Here is a 12,078-nt window from a genome sequence, read left to right on the forward strand (position 1 = left end):
GCTCAAAGCAGCAGAGCACTAGCCACTGTCAGGGACAGTGCTCAGACCCCATGACTGACCAAAAAAAAACAAAAACCAAAAAACAAATTTCAGTCTCTTTTGATACCTACCATTCAAGATGGCCACTGAAATTAGCCTTGTGTTTTCTGTACCATAGTCTCGTTTCTAGTGCTCATGACTAGGAAACTCTGCAGGGCACAGGGGCTCATTAGTGAGGATGCTGTTTGCCAATGCTCAAGTCCCCAGAGGATCTGGTTTCCCAGGGGTGAGCAGCTTTTCATGAGCCTTGCTTTGTAACAAGCACGTGCACCGCGGAGGACGGTAATTCCGCAGCTCACATGCCTGCGGTGGAGGCTCTGCTCACCTCACCTCTCCCCCCTGCCTGCCTCTTCCAGTGCAGGGGGGTGACTGGAAGGCTGTGTTCTGGAGCCCTGCACACTCCTGGGGCTTTCTCCACATTACTGAGCCCTACGAGAGCCCAGCTGTTCCCGCCGCTGCATGCTGACTCTTCTTTCCCCACAATGCCTGTCAGGCACTTTCTGTGGAGACTGGAAAAGGAAGCTAAGGCATTAGCTCTCACAAGTGAGGGCCAAGGATCTTTGCTCCTGCTGCTTGCACAACTTCTATCACCCACACCAATCGTCTTCCTCCAGCTCAGGCGCTCCTCCTCCAGGAAGCTGCCCCTGACTACTTCCTGCCTGTGGGGCCCACTCTTGGACCGCCCACACCACCTTGAGTATATTTTCTGCAGTGTGTGGTTTTGCAATGATCTGTTCTGTATGTACCACTTCATTCCACTCATTCTAGACTTCTGAAGGTGCTTGATGAACATCTGCTTGCTTTTAGTGAACACAGGTGACAGCTGGGCAGAATTTCAAAGCAGACAACAGGAACATGGGCCCTTCTGGTGAAGGACAGTGACAATCTGGAAGCTGACTATAGAGGGGAAGGGAGGAAGCCAGGGGATAAGGAGACTGATAAGATAAAGTTGGACCTGATTACAGGGGGCTTAAGTCCTGCTAAAGAGAGTGGACTTTATCCTAGGCAATGGGAAACAGCCAGTGTCCCTCAAAAGAGGTGGCCCCCCTGCATTATGGGGCACTTCCTCTGTGGAACTATTTTACCAGGCACTACAGAACATGTAACACCTTGGTTCCCAACGCTCCAAATGCCCACAGTGCTCCCAATGCTATACCGACCCCATCTGTCCCTATACATTTCCAATTGTCCTCAGGGGTGTGACTCCAGGCCCCTGCTAAGAATCACTAAACTAGGATTTGTTCTTGTTTCCTCCGGAAGGAGGATGACTGGACGGATCGGTATTTTAGACAGCTGTCTCTGGTGATCAGGTGGAAGACAATCGGAGTGAGGGGCAGGCAGGAGGAGGCCACAGTCCAAGTAAGAGCAAGGTCAGGTGTGCATTAAGGTGAAGGTGGAAGACAGGGAGCGGAGGTGAGGAATTGCAAAGATATTCACAGACAGAATTGCACCAGGCAGCTATGGGAGGGTGGAAGATAATAAAAAGACACCCCCCCCCCGCCAGCTCCTTGTTTGCACAACAGTGCAAACAGAATGTAAGAGTGTCAACACAGAGGCAAGAGTTGGCTGGGCATGCTAAAAGAGACTGCAAGGGTGGGAACGTTTTGCTTGGTGTCAAGGCCTCAGCTAGGAGCTGCGAGATCAGAGGGGATGGCTCGGAGAACGTGACTTGGGAGAATGAGGAAAGCACATTCTTAAGAGACAATTATACCGAGGGGCAAGCAGACTGAGCAGTCAGGGCCAGGGAATGAGGAACAGCAGAGATGGAATCAGTGCTCAGGGTCTGGTCCTGAAAGGCAGCCCAGAAGCAAGTATTCCTGTGACCCTGGGTGTATGCACACGTGCACTCTGGACTTGCACGACTGCTGTGCAGGGACAACCCTGTGGTCAAAGTGCTTAAGAAGCCTGGCGCAGACATCTGAAGATGAGTTCTTTCCCCCTTGAGCCACCCAGTGATCAACTAAACACGGCAAGCCCTGGCTTCCCAGTGTGCCACTGAAACTGCCACTCTAATGTGGCACATGGGGATGTGAGCACATGCTCATACAGTCATAAGGAGCTTAGAAAAACAAGAACCCAACTGCCTGGTGGTGCAAAGCAGCTGTGTTCTGCTGATGGCCCCTGGGGCCTTTACCAAAGCATGCTGTAGTACAAAATGGATGATCCTGGTCCTCCCAGAATCCAACCTTCCCCTCTCCTATAGTAGCCTGGTTTTCCTTTGGGATCCCTTCTAGCCTAGGAGCAGCAGGGCAGACCAGAGACTCCAGGGCTGGGCCCACCAGCATGTCCCACCAATTCACCCAGCCTCACCCCTCAGCCCTGGAACTGGAATGGAATGGGAAATATGATTTGATATAGATCAGAAATGTCATTGCCAAGGGCTTTTATAGCTTTTTTCTCTCTCTCTCTCTCTCAGAGCTAAGGACCAAACTCAGGGCTTTGCACTTGCCAGGCAAGTGCTCGTCCATTGAACTAAACCTCAACCCCTGCCAAGGGCTTGGAAAAAGAAGCTCCCTCAGCTCGGCACCCGTGGCTCATGCCTGTAATTCCAGCTACTCTAGAGGCTAGGATCTAAGGATTGCAGTTCAAAGCCAGCCTGTGCAGGAAAGTCCCCGTGAGACTCTTATCTTCAATTAACCACCGGAAAACCAGAAGTGGAACTGTGGCTCAAAGTGGTAGAGCATGAGCCTTGAGCAAAAGTGCTCAGAGACAGCACTCAGGCCCTGAGTTCATGCTCTACAGCTGCCAAAAAAAGAGAAGCTGTCTCATTCTGAAATAAGGAGACTGGGTAATGCTTCTCCTAGATAATTGGCCCTTGATGTCTCCTGATTGTTTCCCAAGCTGTTTTGCTTTTCTATTAGGTTTAAGTGTCCTCATCTGGTGTGCTTTGCTTTTGTTAGGTTTGATTCCACACAACTTATGTGGTTTGGGTCCACATAAGCTTTGTACTAGCTGCCATGAGCTGCTGGTCATCAAGACGTGAGTCTACCAGCAATCCACCGGCTCTCCAATAAAGACTCATAATTTGGCCTCTTAAGTGGTGTCTTCTCTGTATCTTGCTGACTGGATTTATTGGGTTAGCCTTACAACAGTTCCATTAAGAAAGCTATTGGTAGACCTGTTCTCTCCAGGTGGAGGGAGACATAGGAAGCAGAATTTCATGGGGCCCAGCTCATGACCACTAGGACACTAGTGTCCAAAAGAAGCAGACACCAAAGAAGGCAATGGGAGAGATGGAATGAGGCTGGTCTGTGGTTTTATCACTAAAATGCCACACCCAGTCTGACCAAGCCCACCCCAATGTCTGAACTTTTCAGCCAGTAAGTGCTTTCCATCATCAATCTGCAACAGTCTTCAGGTCTGTGCCAAAAGATTCCTCACTGACAGGCCCATTGTCCTGTCAGTGACCAGTGATTTATCAAAGCCGCAAAGGCTCATGGAGAAGATTCGGGGGGCAGAGCAGTCGGACCTGGGACGGCCTAGACAATAAAGTGGTGTGGTCAGGAGGTGCCACAGGCAAGAACGGTGATGGAGGAACCAATCTGAAGGCGAACCTGCTGGTGCTGCTCTGGAAAACCCCAGCCACCAAGGGGGTCAAAGCCACAGGAAGACGGGAGCGTCTGATACTCACATGTCTCCTCTCCGTGTCGGTGCCATGCTGACCTTGGAAGCATGCTATCAGGCGCTTGTGGGAATGGTGGCACATTGACCGCACTGTGTCCAGGCGCCGCTCGATCTGACAAGGCAGAGACAGAGAACCATCTGCATTCAGCCTCTTCAGTGTGTGATGCTGTCATGGGGGTGAGAAGCACTCTGCAGTCTCACGCTTTGGCTTCTGGGTGTGGATGGACGTGGATCCCAGCTTAGGCAACTCTGGGCTGCTCGGTGCACTGCACACTATTCAGCAGCGCCTCTGTCCTCTATCCATAAGACACCAGTAGCTCCCCATTGCTGGTTGTGTGACAACCAAAACTGTCTCCAGGTATGGTCCAACTTGTCCAGGTTGGCAAAATCAGCCCTGGCTGAGAACCACTATCTCCCCAGCACTGACGGCATTAGACCTCTTCAAAGTGAAATCTGTGCAGGGGAAGGGGACCGCCCTCGCTAAGCCTTCCTGTCAGGTGGTGGTCAGCTGGCCCACCATGGCACCAGCAAGGCCCTGGATCCAGCCAAGCAGAATTGTACTGACCCATCCAGGCCCAGACCCACTGCTGAGTGGGGGAAGCCAGGGGGAAACCAGAATCCCTCTCTAGCTGGGGAGCCTATGCACACAACACGCAAGGGCAAAGGTCAAAATCAAGTGTCCACAACTGCAACTTACCACCTATGTTCTAAAAAGTATTCCTTATTAGGTTTAGGGAGTGTTTTTGTTTTTGTTTGTAAGATGTCCAAAGCAGGAGGAAACGCTGGCTCGGGGACCCACGCGTCCTGAGTAGCTTTTCCTGGGATATGGCTGTTTATGGCAAACAGAGCTGCCTGTTACGGGAAGGAATGCCAAAAATGTGTATTCTGATGACTCATGGAGAGTGAGAGCAGGCCCTTGGGGAGGCTTTCTATTTTCAAGAAAAGCCAACATTTTTGAAGCAAAAATATATGTTGTTGTCCTCAGAGGTTTTAGTGCATGAGTTGTTGCTTTGCACCTCTTTCCTGAAAGAGCCCCCAACTTGGGCTGCTCATCCGCAGACCCAAACTCGGGCCGCCAGACCCCAGATGTGGCAGGAAGACTAGGAGCACACTCCCATCACCTCCTGGATCGAGCAGTGATAATATTCTAAAACGTCTGCCATGAGAGCAAAACAAAGTCCCGTGACTAAATTTTGATATCGTTTTTTATCATTATATAGTTTTGATAATCTTGATAAATTGGATATAATGGGTCTGCCTCTTTCACTGCCCACAGCACTGTCTCTCCTGGGATCAGAAGCTGCTCACATATTACGTGTGAGCAAACAGAACAAGTATTTGTTGGGTCCCTGGGTTGGGTATTAGAAAAACAGTAACAGCTTGAGGTTCTTGTTCTCCAGGGATCTACAGCCTCCTGGGGCAACTCCACCCAACAAAAGCAAAATTCAGCCCTTGAAAGGCTGTAAGAGACCTAAGAAAGAAATGGGAGAAGGAAGAACAAATCATGGGTTCTTTTTACCTGAGAAAACAACATACAACTCTGTGGCTGGCAGTGATCCTAAGACTAACACCAAACTACATTCCTCATCCATTATCTGTACTTCCCATGGTGAACTCATTAAACCCTTCTAGTGGTGCCCAGGTGTGGGGCATTCCATCCTGGGGAGGGCTGGAACCTAAGGGACCAGTAGGTGAAGCAGGTCCTTAAGGTAAGAGAGCTGGCCAGCAGCAGCCCAGCATGCTCACACAGGGAGCTGGGTACCGAAGTCGGACCTCTGAGGGAAGAGGGAAAACACCTGCGCAAGTAGCAGAAGTGAAGATCTGTGCCATTAAGGCAGGAGCTTCTAGGGATTGGCAATGCTCTCAGCCGTTTACTCTAAGGGACAATGAATGATAAGATACTGTCTATCCCCTATGGTTGTGGCCATGAGCATTCATTCAGCCATCTCCAGGTACCTGTGCAGGCCTAGGCCTCAGGTTGTAAATGAGATAATACTCTATAACTTCTGTATTGCTCACGTGAGATGGGGAGAGAAAACCTAGCATGCTTAAGCAGAATCCTGAATGAATTTAAAACACATGTTAAAATCTAAGAATAGATATTAAACATTTAATAACTATGCTTCCTCAATAAGCTTTTCAAAAACTTCTATTTAATATTTTAAAGGCTTCTAGTCTTAAAAAAAAAAGATAAAAAAGAAGGAAGGAAGGAAGGAGAGAGAAAGGAGAAAAAGGGAAAGGGGGAAGGGAAGAAATGCTTTTAAAAGTCATATAGGCTGGGGGGAGGGGCATAGGCCAGTGGTGGAGTACATTCCTAGCATGCACAAACCTGGGGTTGAATTCCTAGCATCCAAAACTGAAGTAAAACAGAACCCCAAACCGGAGTTTTGCATACATAGATTTCGCTAAGTGGATTGAGAGTTTTCAAGAAGAAAACAACTGTACTGACTTGTGCAGACTGTTTCCTTGTCACTATTCCATAAACAATACAGTGTAACAGCTGTTTGCCTTAGCACGAACATTTCACCGGGTTACAAGCCATCCACAGAGGACTGAAAGTGAGCAGGAGGATGCACAGGCGATTGCCAAACTCCAGGCCATTTCATAAGACTCCTTTCCACCTGTGAATACGGAGGACTGACTGACCACAGGCCATTTACAGATGGCTGAGGACTTACAAAGGTGCTTTGTCTTGGTGTAGTAAAAGCAGCATTTTTCTAAATTATCCCACTTCCTCTTCTATATGGGAAGACAGGCACCCAGGAGCAAACTTCTGGTGCTCAGGTGCTCATGTGGGTAGACCTGCTACAGGTTATAGAAAATGAAAAGCAATGAGCTGGGAAGGTGGCTCAGTGGTAGAGCGCTTGCCTTGCATGCCTGAGGCCCTGGGTTTGATGCCTCAGCACCACATAAGCAAAAAGAAAAAAGCCGGAAGTGGTGCTGTGGCTCAAGTGGTAGAGCGCTAGCCTTGAGCTGAAGGACAGTGCCCAGGCCCAGAGTTCAGGCCCCATGACTGGACCAAAAAAAAAAAAAAAAAAAAGAGAAAATGAAAAGCAAGCAGACAGGTAAGGAAGCTTGCCCCTCCTAAGAATTCATCTGTGCATCAGGGAATGAGCAGAAACTGTTCTATGTCCAGAAGAAACTCCTAGCACTATGGTTAAGAGAATCACAGCAGGTGGAATGGAATGGTGCCAGCCAGAATGTACTGAAGGGAATGAGAAGAAAGAAGGTTGGGCCTCGGGATGGTGTTGGACCTGTGTCCTGTCACCAAGACCCGCCAGCCCAAGCTGGGGAGCAACAGCCTAGGAAGGACAGAGATCTAAGCTCTGAGTTGCAACTAGAAGGCCTTGTCTTCAGCTGACAGTGCTTTCTTTGCCTACTAAGGACACTGGCTGGACAGCAGATTAGAGCCTCAGCCTGCCCAGGACCCATGACTGGGTCACGGTGCCAGAGCCTAGCCAGGCTCCACCCCTCCCAGGACCTGGCACTGGGAGACAGGACAGCCTCATCTGAACTAACATGACACTAGGGTTTCAGATCCTCTTGCTAGCACCACATACTCTGCCACTTCCCTTTCCTGTCAAAACCAAGCCCATTTGTTTTATTCCCTTCCAGCTTAAAAAAGAAAAAAAAAAAACAAACATGCTCTCCTGCTGAAGTATATACATAATCATTGGCCTTGGGTTTCTTTTTTTCATTCTATGTCTTTAAACAGATCACTTTAAGGACACTTTATTTTGTTACCTGTAATAGATCTTCACTGAGGACTTCTGTTTTCTCAGCTCTGTGGGAGAAAAAAATTAAATATTCAGAATTAAAATCCAGGAGAAGCAACTTGTGAAACTTGTGGGGAAAGTTCCCTGACATGCACATCGGATGGCAGGTTAAGTAAAACCAAAGAATAACAAAAACGGAGCCAGGTACCAGTGGCTCACACCTGTAATTCTAGTTATTCAGGAGTTTGAGATCTGAGGATCACAGTTTGAAGCCAGACTAGGGGATAAGTAAGTGAACTCATCTCTAATTAACTACCCAAAAAAACCCTAGAAGTGGGTAACATTGTTCAAAAACAAATGTACTCATTACCTGACATATTTATATAACTGTGACCACTCTGTAGGTTATCTTCATAATAACAATAAAAATAAATATTAATGAAAAAAAAAGCTAGAAGTGGAGCTGTGGTTCAAGTGGTAGAGAGCCAGCTTTGAGTGAAAAAGCTAAGGACAAGGCCCAGACCCTGAGTTCAAGCACCAGTACCAGCAAACATGCACATGCATGTGCACACACATATGCACACACACAAACGTACACGATGTGTTCAGAAAATTGTAACCCAACAGAAGAATCCATGGTTTCAAGGCAGTGGTTCTCCACTTGAGCACGTACAGATTCACCCAGTGCCTTGCTTCTTTCAATCACCCTTTCACAGGATGCATAGAGGACTCTGTTCTAACTCAGTGAGTCTGAAGATAGGCCCCTACCTGCTCAGGACCTCCTTGGAGAAGGTCTGAGGCTGCCCTTTAGAGAATAGGATTCCACTCTCAAAGCTTAACCTTCAGTTCTTAAAAGGATCACGTGTTGCTGGGCTACAGTGGCTTACAACTGTAATCTTAGCTACTCAGGAAGCTGAGATTTGAGGATCACCGTTTGAGGCCAGCCTGGGCAGAAAAGTCCCCGTGAGACTCCAATTAGCCACTCAAAAACCAGAAATTGCACTGGGGCTCAAAGTGATAGAGTGTTAGCCTTGAGCACAAAGAGTCTCAGGGACAGCGCGCAGGCCCTGGGTGCAAGCACCACCACAACCAGGGGGTAAAAAAAAAAAAAAAAGGATCTCTTCCTAAATTTCACTTAGAAACATTATGCAAATACACGTCTAGACCAAAACAGGCAACAGTAACAACTGAGTATTCCTTCCTTCTTTAACTCAAAAAGAAACAAAGCATTTCATAACTCTCCCTTTGCACAGCCCTAAACCTTCCCAGAAACCCAGATGGTGGCCAGCCATCAGAAGATGGATTCGACTGATCAATCGAACAGTTAGGTGAAGGCTTGATGTATAAGTCTGTAGCATTATGGGAAGGCAGTGGAATCTTTAGGAGGAGGAAGTTAGGCCCCTAGGGGTGTGCCCTGGGAGGGGATTCTGGGGCCCTGCCTCTCTCTTTGCTTCTTAGTGTGCAAAAGGCTTCTTATGCCATGTGCTCCACCCCCATCTACTGTGCTGCCACTGATCATGGACCGGAGCCTGTGACACCGAGCCAGCAAGCCTTCCCTTCTTCTGAGTGGGCCTGCTTTAGGGATTTTGTCATGGTGATGGAAAGCTGACAAGTACAGAAAGCTGCCTTGCTGCCTTACATACCATCCACAATTGCTGCCACCTAAGTGCCATTACAGATTTCCAGTCCAGGTGGTGATTCGAGCCAAGTCTTTTAACATACCTACTAAGTTCCCAAGATGTGGCTGCAACAAGGAAGTTTTTAAAGAGAAGGAAGAGTCTGAATTTTAGTGGAGTCAGGGAGAGTCCAAAATGAACTAGAAAAGTCTTGCCCTTTTTATAAGCTGTATGGCAGTATGCAGGACTGCCTGACCTTGGCTAGAAACCAATACAAGAGAAGGAAAGTCTGATCAAAAGAGAGCGGGAGGGAGGGGAGACATACAGGGAGAGAGGGGAGGGAAGACTAAAGTGACCTCAAAACACAAAGCTCAGGCAGGTGACAGTGGTTCATGCCTGTAATCCTAACTACTCAAGAGGCTGAAATATAAAAATCAAGATTCAAAGCCAGCCTGGGAGGGAAAGTCCTTATCTCCAATTAACTACCAAAAAGCCAGAAGTGGAGCTGTGGCTCAAGTGGTAGAGCCCTAGCCTCGAGCACAAAAGCTCAGGGACACCACCCAGGCCCTAGGACCGGCATGTATGTGCACACACACACATGACACATGCACACATGTGCTCTCTCTCTCCCTCTCTCTCTCACACACACACACAACTGCACAAAGCGTAAAGCAGCACAGCTGTGGGCAGGAGACAGGAGCCCTTGGTGCCCTCCAGCCTGTGCTGAAGGGCAGGGGCATATCAGTCAAGCCGGGCATTGACACAGAGGATCCATGGCCAGGGTCACAGAGAGGCCCAGTTAGCCCGGAGAATCTGATTCCAGGGGAAACTGGGACTCTGCCCTGACTGGAATACCTCCTCAGACCACAGGACAGAGCCTGGAGACAAAGTCAAGGCCTCAGCACCTACAGTTGGCTAACTCTTAACCCTATGAACAAATTCTACCAGCAGCGGGCCAAAATATGCCATCCTAGCCCTTGCTTGGCATGCATACTGCCAGGCATTACTGAAGTGCCAAATGCAGTAAGTGAAGCAAGGACCAGCTGACGCAGGCTCTTTTTTAAGCTAGCAGGAACACACCTGGCCAGAGATTCCCCCACCACCTCCATTCCTCTCACCAACAGCCTCCCCTCCTCTCCTCTAGGAAAACACCACCCTTGAGAAGATAACTTGCTTTTTAGTCTCTACCCAGGATCAAACATCCGCATAGGTCCCTGTGTCTGTGACAGATCTCATTTGAGCTCTGGAATCTCTTCTCTCAGTATGAGAGAAAAGGCTGAAGGTCTATTTAACATTTTCTCAAGCTCACGAGAAAGGAGTTCAGCCTGGGAACCAGAGCATGGCCTTGGAATGTAGCACAGAAACAGGGGGCTCTCTTACACAGAGACCCTCTGCTGGCCTGACTTGGGCCCAAACGATCTGATCTCCTTCTTCCTTGTGACTGATCATATGCTGATTTAATTAATTTTTTGGTGCTGGTGCTAGAGTTTGAACTCAGGGCCTGGGCACTCTCCGTAAGCTTTTTGCTCAAGGCTAGTACACCACCAGTTGAGCCACAACTCCACTTCCAGATTTTTGTGGTTAAGTGGAAATAAAGAGTCTCAGGGACTTCCCTGCCCAGGCTGGCACTGAATTAGAATCCTCAGATTCAGCCTCCCAAGCAGCTAGGATTACAGAAATGAGTCACTGATACCCCACTGAATTATCTTTAAAAAGAGTTCATCTTGATCAGTGATGTGGAGTTTTTACTTGAGCAATGTCTAGCAATCATTCAGTATTCAAAACACCAGAAAGGTGCTCACTCAAACAGGCAGGTGAATTTACCAGGAAATATTGCTGTTTTTTTCCCCCCCATTGACCATGGTATTTCCCCTGCCAGATAAGTATGAGGTATGCTGTCTTGAGTTGCTGCTGTGCTTTTTAAATTGATCAAGGGTGGGGGACAACAGACTGAACTATCATGACACCCAAAGGCAGTAGAAAACAGCCAACAATGTAATCTAATAATAAGAATAACGCTTGCTCAGTCAGATTGCTGTAAATCAGACATTTTGCTGCACAGCCCTAAGCTTTGTGCTTTGTCAGAGCCTTCTTTGTGCCCAATGTTCTGAGCCTGAAAACACACTTGAGTGTTTCCTGTCTATAACTGGGAAAACAATACCGGCCAGGAAGGAACTCGCCACTCGCCATGGAGTGCTGGGGCTTGTTTTTTCCTATGCAGGCCAATCTACCACCCCACCAGGCACTCCAGCCAGGCTCACCCTGCACGGGACCGTTCTTTTACTTTTTTTGGGTAATGACTGGTGGATGATGGGCAGAAGGCACGTTTCTCTTTGTAATTCCCAAAGCCTCAAAGCGGCAGCAGCGCTGTGTGGGCCTTGATCTAGTCACCTTTCTTGTGACTAGGGGTGGTCGGTTCTAGCCTGCTACCTGTGTTCAACTGATGGACTCATCCAGCTCATCTGCTGGAAGAAAGGAAGAAGCAGATATTCCCAAACAAACCAACAAACAAAAAGATGGAAAACGCTCAGGCTAGGGCACGGCATCAAAGGAAAATATTCAATCAACCTGCCATTGGCATTGCCACCAGCCAAGCACAGAACACTCAGGTTCACGCCATGGACACAGGCTTTGGTCTGCCACGGAGAAAGAGTCCTCCTGACCTCCCCTGTCCGGGTGGGCTCCACAGATGGTGAGACCTGATGCTGACACTCTCCACTGCCTCCCCACCCCACCCCACCCCCCAACATCTGGCTTCACCCAGTGCCCACAGCAGGCCCTGAAGACACTGGATGAAAGCAGGAGAGATGGCAGTCACAGTGGCTAAGAAAGGTTCAACAAACGAACTTTGCCTCAGAAGAGGTAATAAGAATTCAATTGGGGGCTGGGAAGGTGGCTCAGTGGTAGAGTGCTTGTCTTGCATGCATGAGGCCCTGGGTTCAATTCCTCAGCATCACATAGGCAGAAAAAGCTGGAAGTGGCTCTGTGGCTTGAAGAGCTGAGGGATGGTGCCCAGGCCCCACAGCTGACCAAAAAAAAAGAATTCAATGAAGTGAGGTAGAAAAGCAACTTTGTCTTTCATA

The 12,078-nt window shown here is 48.5% G+C and overlaps 1 protein-coding gene across 1 annotated transcript in view; it reads right to left on the minus strand.

The window, feature by feature from the left end:
* The window catches only part of Arhgap17 (Rho GTPase activating protein 17), a 72,663-nt gene that overhangs the window by 43,798 nt on the left and 16,787 nt on the right, over positions 1-12,078 (minus strand). Inside the window, exons 3-4 of the mRNA XM_013011170.1 lie at positions 7,408-7,447; positions 3,671-3,775 (exon numbers count right to left, since the gene is read on the minus strand). Coding sequence (XP_012866624.1) covers positions 3,671-3,775; positions 7,408-7,447 — 145 coding nt within the window. The remainder of the gene's footprint in view (positions 1-3,670; positions 3,776-7,407; positions 7,448-12,078) is intronic.

This window comes from Dipodomys ordii, unplaced genomic scaffold, assembly GCF_000151885.1.
Source record: "Dipodomys ordii isolate 6190 unplaced genomic scaffold, Dord_2.0 Scaffold14, whole genome shotgun sequence".
NCBI classification, from domain to species: domain Eukaryota; kingdom Metazoa; phylum Chordata; class Mammalia; order Rodentia; family Heteromyidae; genus Dipodomys; species Dipodomys ordii.